This window comes from Heloderma suspectum, chromosome 7 (genome assembly GCF_057233095.1).
Source record: "Heloderma suspectum isolate Gila_16-S chromosome 7, 16-S_ref, whole genome shotgun sequence".
NCBI classification, from domain to species: Eukaryota; Metazoa; Chordata; class Lepidosauria; order Squamata; family Helodermatidae; genus Heloderma; species Heloderma suspectum.
In genome coordinates this window covers 14,373,627-14,390,867 of record NC_139464.1, presented here as the reverse complement: position 1 = coordinate 14,390,867, position 17,241 = coordinate 14,373,627, and the positions used below count along the sequence as shown (strand labels likewise).

At 45.9% G+C, this 17,241-nt stretch overlaps 1 protein-coding gene across 1 annotated transcript in view; it reads left to right on the top strand.

Annotated features, from left to right (window-relative positions):
• Positions 1-17,241, top strand: part of GYS2 (glycogen synthase 2) — a 65,166-nt gene that overhangs the window by 31,913 nt on the left and 16,012 nt on the right. Inside the window, exons 5-8 of the mRNA XM_084811692.1 lie at positions 4,735-4,879; positions 9,683-9,800; positions 13,252-13,372; positions 14,099-14,205. Coding sequence (XP_084667818.1) covers positions 4,735-4,879; positions 9,683-9,800; positions 13,252-13,372; positions 14,099-14,205 — 491 coding nt within the window. The remainder of the gene's footprint in view (positions 1-4,734; positions 4,880-9,682; positions 9,801-13,251; positions 13,373-14,098; positions 14,206-17,241) is intronic.

The window sequence follows — 17,241 nt, the reverse complement described above, 5'->3', positions numbered from 1 at the left end:
TTTCCAGCTGCAGAGGGCTCTGGGTAAAACAAAACAAAACAAAACCCATGTATGCAAATGGCGGCGGCTACAGCCGCCGCCATTTGCATTCAATATTTTTGGCCGTCTTAGTCTACGTAAATATTTATGTAGACTATGACGGCGAAAATAAAGGGGAATGCAAATAGCGTAGTGGGCGCTATTTGCGTCCCTTTTTGATTCACCATTTTAGCCTAAGTAAATATTTACGTAGGCTAAAACGGTGAATCAAAAGGGGACACAAATAGCGCCCGCTACGCTATTTGCGTTCCCCTTTATTTTCGCCGTCATAGTCTACGTAAATATTTACGTAGACTAAGATGGCCAAAAATAAGGAACGCAAATGGTGGCGGCCGTAGCCGCCGCCATTTCCGTACGAGTTTTGGTTGTTTTTTTTTAACCCAGCCATGATAGGCTATGTACATCTTTACATAGCCTATCACGTCTCGTAAAAAAAAAAAAAAACGACAAGACTGCAAATGGTGGCGGTGGCAGCCGGTTGGAAGACCAGCCGCCGAAGCTGCCGCTGGAGATGCTGCTGCCGCCGCCCGGAACATCCACCCCAGGTGAGTCTCGTCCCAGGGGGGATCCGCGGGGGGGCGGGGGGGTGTCAGGCCATTCCACCACAGAGTTCGGGGGGCCAAATGCACTGGCATTCGGCCTCACCGAGATCCATGGCGGAATTCTTTGACATTCCACACTGCAAGCGAGTGATGGAGTGAGCCAACCAATGAGTCCACCTTATTGTACTGTCTCATCAAATAAATTCCAATCAACCTGGCCTTCAACGCAACTTAAGGCTATTAGAACCTGAGGCTACCAGGCTCAGCGCCAAGACAATGAGCTTTCTCTCACAACCCTGTAAAGCAAAGGCAAAGGGTCATGTGCAGCCTTGGCAAAGGGTCACAGAGCCAGAATTCATTGGGAAGGCAAATACTAGAAGGAGATGGAAGTGTCTGGTCTGTAACTGGTGATATGTTTCTTACTGTTAAATAGGATTATGGTGTGCCTTGCTGTGCATGTCTGTCCAGAAGAAGCACCTCGCCCCTGGACAGAATGTTGGCCTTAGGGACTCCACAGAGTTCCAGCACCACCAGGCAGGGCTGGCCTATCATGAGGCAAACTGAGGTACCCACAACAGGTGGCAGAGTGGGACAAGCAGTGAATTCCACCACTCCCCTACACCCCTGCCAGGAGTGCTTGCTGCCTCCAGTGGGTGCTCTGGAGTACCCTGCAACTGCAAGCCACTCTCCCACTGTGGCATTGGCCGCAGTGAGAGAGCAGCTGGCGGGGCTCTCTGGAGCAGCTGCCCACCCTGTTTCTCTGATGTCATGCCCCCTTCCCCTTAACTTTGCTGCCTTGGCAGCAACAGTGGGGGGAGGAAGGGGTGCAAGGTGGCGGCAGCAGGTATTCTTACCTCAGGTGGCAAGACACCTTGGACCAGGGCCGCCACCAGGAACCATTAAGAGGGACAATTGCCACACTGGCCTTGACCGTGTATGAAAGTGGTGAACAGTACAGCCTTGAACATCCTGGCTGAAGCAAGCCAAGTGATGGTTGTCACAGGCTGATGCCCATGGGAAGCCATTTCACTGATGGTTATGAGTTTTGGAAACACTGGGGCAAATTCTATCTTCCAACCCAGAAGCCAGGTCAGATTAGTGGAACCTTTCTCTGGTTACTTAGCGATGAAGGAAAGACAGTCTGCACATTCTCAGAGGCACTGACTCTTATTTTGAGATTGGGCCTTGCTACTGAAAGCACACTTATTCCTTGAGGAGGCTGGATCAAACATGCAGAAGACCAAAGGAAGGTATGACCAGGCCAATCCATGTATACAGCCATGGCTACCTAGAAGCCATTTCCGTTATGGTGGCTGCATATTTTCCAGCCACCAGATGACTGAAATGGCTTTCATTGATATCTGTATAAATTTGCATGAGAGTCAAGCCATTGTTCTCATGAAAAGAACATATTGTTTGTTTTTAGATGATGGACACACATCACAGACAACATCTTAGAAGAGGCATTTTCCCATGTGCATGGGAGGAAGCAAGATACCTCTCCTAAGAGTACTCCTTCCATCTGTGTTTTTGGAGACTCTTATATTAAAAATACTTCTGCAGCTGCTGCTGCTACTCAGTTCATTCAGGGGTTCATTTTTGGTTGATGAAAAGTTTTTTTAAAAAAATACCCATTTAATCAATGAATTGACTAAACATTATTGCCATAGGAGAGAAAAGTTTTCACCGTGTGAAAATGAAGAGCCCCCCTGCTGCTGGTCTTCAAGCCTGTTATTAAAATGAACCAGACATTAGAGTAAAGGTCTGGTGAAGCATCTCCCTGACCTTGACTTTGAAGAAACCACTTTGGTTTCTCAGCAGTTAAAGATAATTTAAGACTGAGAGGATTGCCGTTTAATTGTAATCATTGACACCTAATTGGAGTTAAGAATTGGTTAAATTTAACATGGTAGAGAGTTGGCTTTTTGTCAGTGGAAAACAGTGGTGACCATTTGAACCTTTAATCAAGCGCTCCACCATCCCTGTGTGGGTTCCACCCAATCCTCCCAGATGGTTCAGCTGATCTTCACATACTGTCGCCTTCTCTCTCCTTTTGAACTTTCTATGTCAGCCAGATAGACTTGGCCAAGCTCATTTTGACCAGATTTCTAAAAGGTCATCTTCAGATGCTCGGTAACTTTGTGTATGGGGGATCTCATCAAAGTCTCTCCTTTGGGTGCCTCCACCAAATGAGGTGAGATGGGTGGCTACTAAGGAGAGGGCCTTTTTGGTGTTGGCATCCTCATAGAACCTCATAGAATCATAGGGTTGGAAGGGGCCTACAAGTCCACTGAGTCCAACCCCCTGCTCAATGCAGGAAGCCTGATTCCCAGGCAGTCTCCCATATAAGTACTAACCAGGGCCGACCTTAATTAGCACCCATTGGTCTTTTCAGTGCCAGGTGAAGACCTTTCTCCCCCCCACATCTTTTTAGTCCTTCAGTTTTGTTTTCAAATGTATTATATTTTTAGATCTTATTATGCAGCTGCTGGCTTTTACTCTGGCTTTTACTCTGGCTTTTACGTTGGTTTTATTCTGCTTTAAATTTTAAAGGTTTCACACCATGCTTTATCACATTGCATTTTAGGGTTTTAATTTTTGTGAACTACCCAGAGAGCATTAGTTATAGGGCAGAATAGAAATGTAACTAATAAAATAAAATAATAAATATTGGGTGTTCAATATATCATTTCAGGTAGGGATGTCTGTCACTGAGATATCTGACCCTTTTTGGACTTCCATGGTGCTCCCGGCTCGGCTTGCAGTTGCGAGCTGAGCCTTGCAGTTTCCCTGAATTCTAGAGACTTTTACTATATTTTGGTTTTATTTGTGGAAATAGACATTTGCCCAAATTGCAGCTGCAAATTATGCAAATTGCAGCTGCAATTTGTACAAATGTCTATTTCTGCAAATAACAGCAAAATATGGAAAATCCGCCAGTTAGCCCGACTTGCTGTGGACCGAGTTGGGCCAACTGGTGGAAGAGGGAATGGAGTCCAAGGGGCCGAGCCAGTGAAAGCTTGTTGAGCTACATCCCCCAGCTGCATTCCTTTGACATCCCTAATTTCAGCTAGTGGCACTGCTTCTTGTCAGGAGTTCTTGTAATTCCTAACACACACACATACCCCAACCACACACACCCAGAAATACACAGAATCAGGATACGATGCAGTGCTACCAGCATAACCAGAACACATACCCTTGGAGAGCATAAAGGCTTCCCTAAGTCTGGGCAGAGGAAGGGAATCACTGGGCATTGTGACTAGCTAGCTTTGCAGAGTGGGAGATTGCATAGGACCCCCATCTGCCCCCACTCCCGGTGTATGAAGGAAGGCCGGTTGGGGGCGGGGGGAACGGAAAATGGCAGGTGCAGGGACAGGGAAGGTTTCCCCAGGACCATAGCTGCGACATAGAGGGATCTGCCAGCGAAGAGGTAAGTCATTGATCCTGTGGCAGAAACTAGGTGAGCAGGGACTCCAGTTGTAGGAGGGGTGGAGTGTGTCCTCTGAGGCTGTAGCACAGGGGTGGGCTCTGCCACTCCCACTGCTCCTGCCATGCTGCCAAATCAGTGGGCAGTGGCTCTGTCTATCTATCTATCTATCTATCTATCTATCTATCTATCTATCTATCTATCTATCTATCTATGGTTTTAGTAGGGAAATGGTGGTTTTAGTGCTATGGAGCACTCAACAGGTCAGATTTAGCTTGTTCTGAAGATAAATTTGACCCTTTTAGCACTCCATAGCTGCTAAAATTGCCATTTCCCCTGATATTTCTTTTGTCTGTGTGCTATGGAGTGCAACCCATGGGCCGGGGGTGTCCACCCCCCACACACACACACACCCAAAGTTGCCCATCCTTATTGTCACTAGAGGGAATAAGAACATGAGAAGAATTAAGAAAACAACATTTGAAAACTGGTAGAGGAAAAGAGTCATTTTTTAAGGCGTTAACGTTCCTGACATCCCAGTTGGTTTCAGCAAAAATCATTGAATAGAACTGGGAGTTAGCTTTTGAACTGTGTGTGTGTGTGTGTGTGTGTGTGTGTGTGTGAGAGAGAGAGAGAGAGAGAGAGAGAATACAGATATATGGGTAGTGTTTGAAAGTCTGTATCATACAAGAGTATTTCTTCTTTCTTTTTGCCATCTAACAGTTTGACATAGATAAAGAAGCGGGTGAAAGACAGATATACCACCGGTACTGCATGGAACGGGCATCGGTACATTGCACCCATGTGTTCACCACGGTCTCTCAGATAACAGCCATAGAAGCAGAACACATGCTCAAGAGAGCAGCTGGTAAGATCAGGAAGTCTAAAAGGACGTGGTGTGTAAAGATTGCCAAAAGATTATTAATACCCAAATAATAACAGCAAGGACAGAGAGAGCCTGTAAGGCAGGGCTGGGCAACTTTAGCAAGGCTGAGGACCAATCCCCCTTGAAATCAGCACCCCCTCCCTGCTGCTGATAAAATTGCTGCCACTGCATCGCCCATTTTGCTGCTGATATTTGGCGGCATAGCAGCAAAACCCCCACGCTTTTCCTTAAAAACAAGCTGTGCAGGGCCACAAGACTTCCAGGGACACCATTTTGCTTGAAATCAAGGTGCATGCTCTGTGTGCCCCCCCCCCCCCGCCCAGCCCCGGCTATGCCTTAGTTTAAAGCAAAATAGCTTTTTTTGCCTTTTTTTGCCACTGCTGCACTGCCAAATCCCAGTGGGGCAGAGCAGCAGGGCAGAGCAGCGGGGGCAGAGCAGTGGGGGGCACAAAAACGGTTGCGGGGCTGAATGTATGTTCACCCCTGCTGTAAAGGGAGGGATGATAAAAGTACACATTTAGAGAACTGGTTAAAAAGAACTCGGAATACTTTCTATTGTCACAGGTTTGGTGACATTTTGTGAAGGCATGAAAAGATGAAATAAGATTACGTTATTATGTAAATTGGAATCATTTTGTATAATAATGAAGTAATCAGAATGTCCCCATACAGACAATATTATTTTGAATGAGTTAGTAGTTAAATGATTAGCTTTGATGAATGTATGAGATTATTAATATGTTTACTAATGAGTTAGTAGAAGGAAATGAATGAAATTCACCTGATTAAAGGCAGCTGCTGGCATGATCACATCACTCCGGTGCTCAAGGAGTTGCACTGGCTACCAGTTGTTTTCCAGGCCAAATTCAGGGTGTTGGTTTTGACCTTTAAAACCCTATACAGTTCCGGCCCAGCCTATCTCAAGGAGCGCCTCCAGCAACACCAGACAGGCCGCTCAACAAGATCAGCCTTGGATGGCCTTCTCTCTGTCCCATCAGGCAGGACAGCTAGGCTGTTGAGGACGAGGGAGAGGGCCTTCTCTGTGGTGGCCCCCGCTCTGTGGAACTCCCTCCCTAGGGAACTCCGCCATGCCCCCTCTTTAATGAGCTTCTGCCACATGTTGAAAACTTGGTTGTTCAGGCAGGCATTTGGGGTGGGTTAGGGGAATTTTAGAAAAAGATGTTTTAACGTGTGATTTTATTGTTTTTAAACTGTTTGTATTATTGTACATCGCCCAGAGTGGCTGGGTGACCGGCCAGATGGGCGATTAAGAAATTAAATAAATAAATAAATAAATAAATAAATAAATGATATCTGTTGATAAATGGAATGAATTAATTGTACTTTTAAAATTACATAGATGATACTGTGATATATATTGGATGATATACATCATATATATCAAAGCTGAAATGGGAGAGGGGCCAAGGCTCTGTGAGAGAGACCCTGCTTTGTATGCAGAAGGTCCCAGGTTCAATCCCCAGCATCTCCAGGTAGGGCTAGGAAGGAATCCAGCCCGAAACCTTGGAGAGGAGAGCTGCTGCCAGTCAGCGTCAACAATTCTTGGCTAAATGAACCAATGGTCTAACTCAGTATAAGGCAGTTCCTATGTTCTTATATTCATAAATGTAATAAGTTGCAAAACCTAGTATTTTTTACAATAGGATTCATATGTTAGCCTTTCCCTTGAAATAGTATATTGTCTGCACATGTGGTACCCTGCAACAAAATGTTGCAGTGTGAAGTGCTTCTGTTCAGGGTTCCTACCACTCCATTCCATTCCCCCTACCATCTGAGTTGGTCAGAAATGTATCTGGTACCCACTGAACGTGCTCATTGGGCTGTTTGTGGGATTGAAATGGACATGCTGATGCCCAGTCCCAGCTACATTAAAATCTTGGATTTCTACATTGATTTCTACGGGCAGATCTCTCTTCTGTCCTTGGGGACATTTAAAATAGCTTCTCAGTGTGAGCCAGTAAATGGCCAATCCAGGCAGTAAGATGGTTCTCTCTAGCCTTTTTGTGTCTCTTCCTCTCTGCTTTACCAGGATACTCTATTCCATTCCTCCTCCCCATCTCAACTCAGTTTTTCACTTCCCCCCATCTCAAGAGACAGTTAGCATTCTGTGACCACTGAGCACATTCTGTCCTCAAAGAGCTGTTTTGGGATTCCCCCCCCCCCACACACCCTTAGGGCTTTTTTCTAAAGATGTCTTTGTACTTCTGTAAACTTACCCCAAGACTGCTGATACCTCCCTCTTGTGCATAGGTAGTATCATTTTGGCTACATAAAGCATGAGAACTCTTGGCTGAAGATGGGAATTAGACTATATGATAGGATGGGTTCTAGGATGGGCTGCTGGAAATTAATGAGCCCTGAAATTACTAAACCCCGTAAAGCTGTCAACTGATTAAATAATTTTTAGGTGACTAATCATCTAACAGATTAATGAATCTATTAGAATGTGCATATTTACCAAAACATCAATACTGGTGCCTTGTGTAAGTATTGAAAAATGTACTGAAATTTAATAACTGAAAGCTACCACTCAGAGTTAGAAAGAAATGCCTTCTTTCATATTTTCTTTTCCATTCCTTATTGAAATAAAACACCAGAAACAGAATAACCTCAACCAACAGAGACATGTGCCTGCCTTAGGATGACTAGAGTTAAACAGGGCATTTCAGCAGATGGTTTTCTCAGCTCTGCCTGAGTAGCTGCATCTCCTGAAATCCTTCCTCAAAACAGTGGAAGGTACCATTAAAGGATCAGATTACAGGGGATGGGGAAGACCTCCGCTTGAGTTCCCAGAGAGCTACTGCCAGTCAGAATATACAGTACTTGTCTAGATGGACAAATAATCTGGCCTGACATACGGCAGAGTCCTATGTTACATCTCACCCAGTTTAGGGTGCAATCCTATGCATCTTTAGACAGAAAAAAGTCCTACAACTCATGGCTACATGGCGGCTGGGGAACATTGGGAGTTGCAGGACTTTTTCTGTCTAAACATGCCTAGGATTGCACCCTTAAAAGCTTGCATTTTCTCTCTTTCATTGCTTTCTTGAAGTTCTGTTGAAGTTTGAACTTTTTGAATGATGTTATTCCCTCTTCCCAAAAGCCTTATTGGAAGGAGGGATAGAAACCATCATAACAAACATCATCATCATGCATAATAAAGATTACACATACAAGACCAGTGTCCTTCTTTATATCTTGTTGGCATAAATGTGTTCTTAACTTTCAGACCTGACATTTAAAATTGCCCACATCAATTGGCAATGGGCCACACTGATCAAGGGTGCAGTCCTATGAAGAAAGTTGGCAGCCCCCTAACTCAGAGGTTGCCTAGTATCCAAAGCAGGGTGGCTGGAGCACAAAGGCAATCTTCACTTCCGCCCTCTAACCACCCTGCATTTCTGCTAGATGGGTCACGGGTGAATTTTCCTGTCTGGCAGTAGTACTTCAGTGGGGTAGGAAAGGAGGCTGGGGCAGCCATAGGAAATGTCCTATGGCCGATGCCCCACTCCCTGCCCCCAGGAATGCCCCCATTTATTTATTTATTACATTTCTATACCGTCCCATAGCTGAAGCTCTCTGGGTGGTTCACAAAAATTAAAACTTCAAGGTACAGTGGAAAAGCCGCACTGGCTACAAAGGGGAGGGAGTGTGGTTTTTGGGCTCTGAGGTCAGAGCCCCATTTCGGACCTCAGAGCCCAGGAACTGAACAATCCTATGATCCCCCAGACACTGCCTGGGGGACATAGGATTGCTCCCTAAACCAACTAAAGCCATAGTTGATTATCCCACCTGTTCAAATGATTAAACCTTGCAGTCCTGTGGAGGGCCCCTATATTACTGACGCCTGCAGATGCTTGTCAGCCTAGTACCAAGTTGTGAAATTTGTCTGTTGCTCAAAAAGGGTCAATGATCTGTGCCAGAGTAGATGATTAAGCTTGCCAAGGGCAGCATGATCAAAACAGACAGTTTGCGATTTGTAGACAGGGCAAAACTCTGCTCCTAGGTGGAGGATAAGGGGCGCTGGCAGATTGACAGCTACCATGTTTCTGGAGCCACTGCTCCAGCGTAGCTCAATGCTGGCAGCAGAGTTGACCCCAGGAGGAGGCAACCACGATGACAAACCAATCATTCAGGTTTTGGTTCCAGGATTGACACCCCATCCGTCTCGTTGCAACCCATTCCTCCAAAACTTTGAACTTTGGTCATGGCGGGGCTATTTTGGGAGAGCCCTTGTGCTTTAAGCATTCACCAAGAGCACACTCTTATGCAGATTTAGATGGAAAAAGCCCTACAACCCCCAGCATGCCCCAGCCAGCTAAATTCTGCCATAGGAACATAGGAAGCTGACTCAGACCACTGGTCCATCTAGCCCTGTACTGTCGACACTGACCGGCAGCAATGACCGTCTCTCCTACCTGGAGATGCTGGGAATGGAATGTGGTGCCTTCTGCATGGATAGCGTGAGATCTACTGCGGAGCGATGACCCTTCCGCTCAAAGGCCTTCATGCATGGGTGTGAAAAGCTGCTTGCGTATTTCCACACTGAGATTCTTGAGGGACTCAGTTTCTGCTTCTGACCCCTGCTATGGCTGAGTTGCTAGATTGTCTGTAATAAACACAGGCTGATAAATGCTGCTCTGCAAATGATAAAACTCACTTGTTCCCCTGTCCCAGCCAGCCCTGTTGTGAAATGAAGGCAGTCTTGTTCCTTTCTTTCCCCTCGAGTTCTGCTTTCCCCTGCCTTTCCTCTGCTTTTACCAGATGTCATCACTCCAAACGGCCTTAACATTAAGAAATTCTCGGCCATGCATGAGTTCCAGAATTTGCACGCCACCTGCAAAGCGAGGATCCAAGAGTTCGTTCGAGGCCATTTCTACGGGTAGGCATTCCTGATCGAACTGGATGGATGTGTTGCTCCACAATTTTAGGGACCTTTTTATAGGACAAGCCCTGCCTTAGTGGTGTAAGATTCCATCCTCACTCTGGGTGTGGGAAATAGCCTTGCTGCAAGGATTACCAGCATATAGTTTTTTTAAAAAAATTCTGGTATCTGGATAGGGTGAGGGGAGGAGCGTGGGGCAGGCAGAGGTAGAGCCCACTGTACCTTTTGGGGTCAGTGGGCACATTTGGGATTTTGAGGAAGTGTCATGGGCAGTGTCACAAAGTGACTGTCATGGGTGGGTTGGTTTTGCCCATTCATAAAATGGCTGCTATAGTGGGCATGGAAGTCAAGAAACATTAATTTGCCAGAAGGCAACCTAATGAAACTAAAAGAAAGGTAACTTGCACAAGAACCTAAGGACAGGACAGAGGTGAGGTCTGAGCTCCAAAACACAAAACTACTCTTCTGAACCTGGAGGAGAAGGCTAACATTGGCTACTAGTCCTGATGCCTCTATGCTACCTCCAGTATCAGAGGCAGTATGCCTGTGTACACCAGTTGCTGGGGAACATGGGCAGGAGGATGCTGTTGTGCTCATGTCCTGCTTCTGGGTTTCTTGCGGGTGGCTTGTGTGAACAGAATGCTGGACTAGATGGACCCTTGGTCTGATCCAGCAGGGCTCTTCTGATGTTCTTATGTTCTAACCCAACTATGGATGGCACTGCAAGGCAGTACTTTGCTTTACAGCATGCCTTGGAGGGCAGGCAAGTGCCAATGTTGTGTTGTTTCTGGTCCCTCCTGAAGACATTGTTTGGGGAGACCTTCCTTGAGCGACCAACCACGGTTCATTATCAGAACTTGTTTCTTTTAAAATGTTTTAATTGATTTAACATGGTGTTCATTCTTTTATCTTTGCTGTTGACTGCTCCGAAAACTTTTGATGTGGCGCGGTATATAAATACTGTACATAAATAAATAAAAATGATGCCAGCCTCCCAGTTTAAAAAATTAATTAAGGGAGCAATCCTATGGCCACTAGTTAGTGGCTAGATGGCCATAGGATATCTGGTTTTCCAGAAACTGGTTGGTTCCCAGAGAACCAACCTCCCCCCCCCCCCCGTGCTGCCTTGCAGGCAGTGCAGAACAGCCCTGTACTCAGAGGAGCAGCATGGAGTAGCCAAAACAGGGCGTTCCAGGGGGTGTTCCGGGGCGGGGAGGGCGGAAATGCTGGTATGACACATCCTATGTGTCGTCTGGCAGCCTCCTCCCCTGCTCCGACCTCCCGCGGCTAGACAGCCAAAATTGGCTGTCTAGCTGCTAATGCAGGGAAGGAGAAGTGTGGAGGGAATGATCTCCTCCATGCTTCTCCTGCCCTGCATTGGATAGGTGGTTGCCTCCAAGTTCGGAGGCACCCGCCTGTCTGCAAAGGGTTGTGCCCTAAGAATATTCAAATCATGAGGGGGCAAGGAGCCTGGTGGGCACGAAAAGAGGTGTCTGCAGGCACATTGCTGCCCACAGACACCACGTTAGAGACCTCAGAGCCAATTAGCAATGGCTCTCTGTCTGTTTCTATGGTTTCTGGGTGCAGGCATGGTGACCCTAACTTGCCCTTGGGTTCTAACATGGGATGGAGGAGCTGCACTAGAAAGGAGGCGGGCAAGCAATTTGAGTGGCTTTGGCAAATAAGCCAAGCTATTTCCAATCACTGCATCCCTTCTCCACTGCAAAGAGACATGTGCATTTTTATGTCATTAATTATATTTATGAATGAATGAATCCTTTATTTATGGTCAACTGACCACCAGCAAAAGATACAAAAATAGATAACAATAAAATATGTTGTTCTACATCATAAAATTAAGTCACAGTGCCACAGAGGATCTAGTTAAAATAGCAACGTTCAAAAATTTGGCAACTCACTCGGTAATTAATCTGTTGGATCCTTCGAGTAAGATTCACATAAGAGATTCTAAAGACCAACCTGGAAAATATTGTGTAATTGGAAGTATCAGGGCATCTCTGACCCCCTGATAGTAACAGCAATTGAACAAAACATGTATTACAGGTTCCACTTCAACATTGTTACAAGGGCAACATCTCTCATTTACCGGTATTTTGGAGTATCTTCCAGCTAAGAGTTTAGAGGGTAAAACATTAAGCTAGGCCAAAGAGAATGCTTTCCTAAATTTAGGAATCAATAGCCAGTTTAAATAAGCCAGTCTGTCTTCGGAATAGGAGCCTGGCAAACCCCCAATTCTGGGGAAGCACGGGCCCTGTGCTGCGCAATAGAGTTCTTGGAGGCTGATATCTCACAACCTCTGTTTAACTAGAAATTTTGCAGTATCCCAGTCCAAAGATAGTAAATAGGAAAGGGAGAGCCCTATTGAATTAACTTTCTGCACCACTTCCTTTCTACAAAGTGATATACAGGAATCCGTTACTGCCAAAGATGCAAAGGAGGTGGAGGGAATTATATTTATCAAGTGCCTATAAGACAAATTCTCTGGGCATCATGAAACTTTAAAACAGAATCAAATATGATAATATTCAAAGCTCTACAAAGCCAATACAATAAAACACAAAGGCGTGTACAAAGCCAGCATGATAAAAAAAAAAAAAAACAGTATAAAACCAACCTGTCTGGAAATGCCCAGGGTTAATAAATATATATGTATGGTTTGCAGGGGAGAAGCAGTGAGGCTGACAGTGGTGATTTAACCATTCCACTGCCCTCTATCTTCTGCCGCCCCCCTAGCCATTTCCCCTCTCTTGGAATTATAAATATGTCAGCTGGTGGAGGGGGTTGCAAGGGAAAGGATAAGCAGATGAATCTCTAATCAGTCTGTTGCTTCTTCCCTGCAAATAGTGCCTGTTCCCTTACTTTGCAGGGGAGAAGCAGGAGCCTGGGGTTCCAGACCTGTATTTGCCACTGAACACTTAGTCTCTGGGTGGGCAATCTCTGGTCTGCAGGCCTAATCCTGCCCACCCTGGCCTAATCCTCTGTGCGCCCCTCTCCTCCACAAGTCCTGCCCCCTGGCCTGGATGCTACCTGGGAGTGTGGGAGGAGGCAGGAGGAGGAATTCCCTTGTTATCTTCCATCACAATCAGCCCCTACTCAGTTTTCATTGTGCACCTTTGGTTTAGTGGAATGTTTGAAGTGGCCTTCAATGGGATGCATGAAGTTACGCGTCTTTTTTCTGATGAGGATTATGTGACTTGGAGAATCCTTCTTTGCCTTGCAGGCTTTCTTCTTTCTCTGTATCGCTATCTATGGGCCCTCGTGGGAGAACAGGTGGTCTATTGACTATTCAGGATATGCTCAGAACCAGGAATTCTAAATTTGCTGTAACTTGCTGCGTTGCTATATGTTGGTGACCTTTACTTGGCCTGGCCTACCTCATGGGCTGTTTGATCACCTAAACTCTTACACTTGTTTGCTTTGCTTTCAGCCATCTTGATTTCAACCTTGACAGGACCTTGTTTTTCTTCATTGCTGGGAGATATGAGTTTTCAAACAAAGGAGCTGACATGTTTCTAGAGGCCTTGTCAAGATTAAACTTCCTACTGAGGGTAAGAATGAATATATCTATATATGCAGCTGTCTTCGTCAATCATAAGAAGATAAGAAAAGGCTTGCTGGATCAGACAAAAGGCCTTTCTAGTCCAGCATAATGTTCCCACAGTGGCCAACCAGATGCCTCTAGGAAGCTCACAAGCAGGACATGAGTGCAACAGCCCCTCCTGCTCATGTTCCCCAGCAACTGGTTTACATAGGCATGCTGCCTCTGATACTGTAGGCAATATAGAGCCATCATGACCAGTAGCCATCGACAGCCTTATCTTCCATGAATTTGTCTGATCTCTCCTTAGAGCTCCCCAAGTTGGCAACCATCACTACATCATGTGGTAGCACATCCCACGGTTTAATTATGCACTAACTACAGGTTCTAGTATTATGAAAGAGGGAGAAAAACATCTCCTTGACCCCTTTCCGGGTTTCCGCACACCATACATAATTGTATACATCTCTATCACGTCCCCTCTTATTTGCCTTTTTTCTAAGCTTAACAGCTGTGAAAGTTGTAACCTTCCCTCATGTATGACTTGTTCCTGCCTCTGGATCATGTTAGTTGCCCTTTTCTGCACCTACTCCAGCTCTACAATATCCTTTTTGATGTGCAGTGACAAGAACTGTACACGGTATTCCAAGCGTGGTTGCACCATAGATTTGTATAAAGGAATCACAGTATTGGCAGTTTTATTTTTGATTCCTTTCCCAATTATCTTTTCTTTCAGGTCCACAGAAGTGATGTCACTGTCGTTGTGTTCTTCATAATGCCAGCAAGTACAAACAATTTCAATGTGGAAACCCTGAAAGGCCAGGCAGTCCGAAAGCAGCTATGGTAAAATCTTTCTTTCTGTTTCAAAGTGACAGAACACATGAGTTAATTATTGTTTCTGGAGAGAGATAAGGCTGGTAGGTTTTCCATTGGCCAAAGGAAGCTGCGCATTTCACAGACATTAGGCAAGAGGAAGATCTGATCCATGCTTTATGGAGATTGGACAGAGGTGGAAGAATTCTGGTAGTTTACCAATCAGACTGCAGCTGGGGGTGTCACATTTTTAATGTTCCCCCACATAAAAAGCTCCCTGCATGTAGTCAGCTAGCCCATCAGGGAAAGGGGCTTTGTTAAACCTTTCTCTTTGATGTGCTAGTTTATTATATGTAAGAAGTTTTGTGTTTATTTAAACATGGCAGAGCATTCCCACCCTTCTGCATTCTGAAGTGGGACGAACCAGAATTCTACCACACCATTCTGACAATGCATAGAATGGACTGAAATGTGAGGGAATATACTTCTTCATGGATCACTGCCTTGTTGTGGCAAAGGGGCTTGCATAACTCAGTGAAGCCATAAGCTATGCCGTGCAGGGCCACCCAAGACGGACAGGTCATGGTGGAGAGTTCTGACAAAATGTGGTCCACTGGAGAAGGAAATGGCAACCCACTCCAGGGAAAAGCAGTACTGGGGTACAATCTCAAAAATGATAGAATGATCTCAGTACGAATCCAAGGCAAACCATTCAACATCACAGTAATTCAAGTCTATGCCCCAACCACTGAGGCCGAAGAAGCTGAGGTTGATCGGTTCTATGAAGACCTACAACACCTTCTAGAACTAACACCCAAAAAAGATGTCCTTTTCATCATAGGGGATTGGAATGCTAAAGTAGGAAGTCAAGAAATCACCGGGATAACAGGCAAGCATGGCCTGGGTGTACAAAATGAAGCAGGACAAAGGCTAATAGAGTTTTGCCAAGTGAACATGCTGATCATAGCAAACACTCTTTTCCAACAGCACAAGAGGCGACTCTACACATGGACATCACCAGATGGTCAATATCGAAATCAGATTGATTATGTCCTTTGCCGCCAAAGATGGAGAAGCTCTATACAGTCAGTAAAAACAAGGCCTGGAGCTAACTGTGGCTCAGATCATGAGCTTCTTATCGCAAAATTTCGGCTGAAATTGAAGAATGTAGGGAAAACCACTAAACCATTCTGGTATGACCTAAATCATATCCCTTATGAATATACAGTGGAGGAGAGGAATAGATTTAAGGGATTAGACCTGATAGAAAGAGTGCCTGAGAAATTATGGACGGAGGTCCGTAACATTGTTCAGGAGGCAGCAACGAAATCCATCCCAAAGAAAAAGAAATGCAAGAAAGCCAAGTGGCTGTCTGAGGAGGCTTTACCAGTAGCTGAGGAAAGAAGGGAAGCGAAAAGCAAGGGAGAAAGGGAAAGATATGCCCAACTGAATGCAGAGTTCTAGAGAATAGTAGGGGTGGACGAAAGTCCCTTACCTGTCCTCGAAGGACGTTCGCGGTGGGGGGGAGGCGCATCGTTGCTCCCCCCGTGAAGTTCAGGCCGGGGGGGGGAGGCTTCCTGCCTTGCCCCGGCCGAAATTCAGGCCGGGGGAGAGGCTTCCCGCCTCGCCCGGCTGAAATTCAGGCCGGGGAGGAGGCTTCCCGCCTCGCCCGGCCACGAACGCGAAAGTTTTTTTTTTAAAAAAAACGCCCCCTGATAGGCTACGTGACGATTAATGTAGCCTATCACGGCTAGATCTGCAAAGTCAGCCGTGATAGGCTACGTCAATCGTCACGTAGCCTATCACGGGTGACTTAAAAAAAAAAAAGCGAGTACGCTAATGGCGGCCCCCATAGGGAGCCGCCATTCGCGTTCCTTATTTAGTCGCTGTAGTCTACGTAAATGTTTACGTAGACTATGGTGAAAATAAGGGCAACGCAAATAGCGTTGCCCTTATTTTCGCCGTAGTCTACGTAAATCTTTACGTAGACTACAGCGACCAAATAAGGAACGCGAATGGCGGCTCCCTATGGGGGCTGCCATTATCCGTACACACTTTTTTTTTTAAAGTCACCCGTGATAGGCTACGTGACGATTGACGTAGCCTATCACGGCTGACTTTGCAAATCTAGCCGTGATAGGCTACGTTAATCGTTACGTAGCCTATCAGGGGGCGTTTTTTCTTTTTCTTTTATTGCAATGGCGGCGGCGGCAGCCGGTTGAAAGACCAGCTGCCGCTCCCGCCCCGCTCGAACACCCGCCGAACCGCCGACCGGACCCGCCACCGGGAGGGACATTCGGCGAAGGTAAGTCCTGTCCCGGGGGGTGGGGGGGTTCGGAGGATTTCTCCCCGAAACTTGTTCGGGGGGCCAAACACGTTGGCGCTCGGCCCCCCGAAGTTTCGGGGAGAAATTCTCCGCCAACCGTAGAGAATAGCAAGGAGAGACAAGAAGACCTTCTTAAATGAACAATGCAAAGAAATCGAGGAAAACAACAGAATGAGAAAGACTAGAAATCTCTTCAAGAAAATCGGAGATCTCAAGGGAACATTTTGTGCAAAGACGGGCATGATAAAGGACAAAGAAGGCAGGGACCTAACAGAAGCAGATGAGATTAAGAAGAGGTGGAAAGAATACACAGAAGAACTATACAGGAAAGATCTGAATGTCCCTGATAGCCATGAGAGTGCGGTCACTGAACTTGAGCCGGACATCCTAGAGAGCGAAGTCAAGTGGGCATTAGGAAGCATTACTAACAACAAAGCTAGCGGAGATGACAGTATTCCAGCTGAGCTATTTAAAATTCTAAAAGATGATGCTGTTAAAGTGCTGCACTCAATATGCCAACAAATTTGGAACACTCAACAGTGGCCACAAGACTGGAAAAGGTCAGTTTACATTCCAATTCCAAAGAAGGGCAATGCCAAAGAGTGTTCAAACTACCGTACAATTGCGCTCATTTCACATGCCAGCAAGGTTATGCTCAAAATCCTACAAGCTAGGCTTCAGCAGCATGTGAACCGAGAACTACCGGAACTACAAGCTGGGTTTCGAAGAGGCAGAGGAAC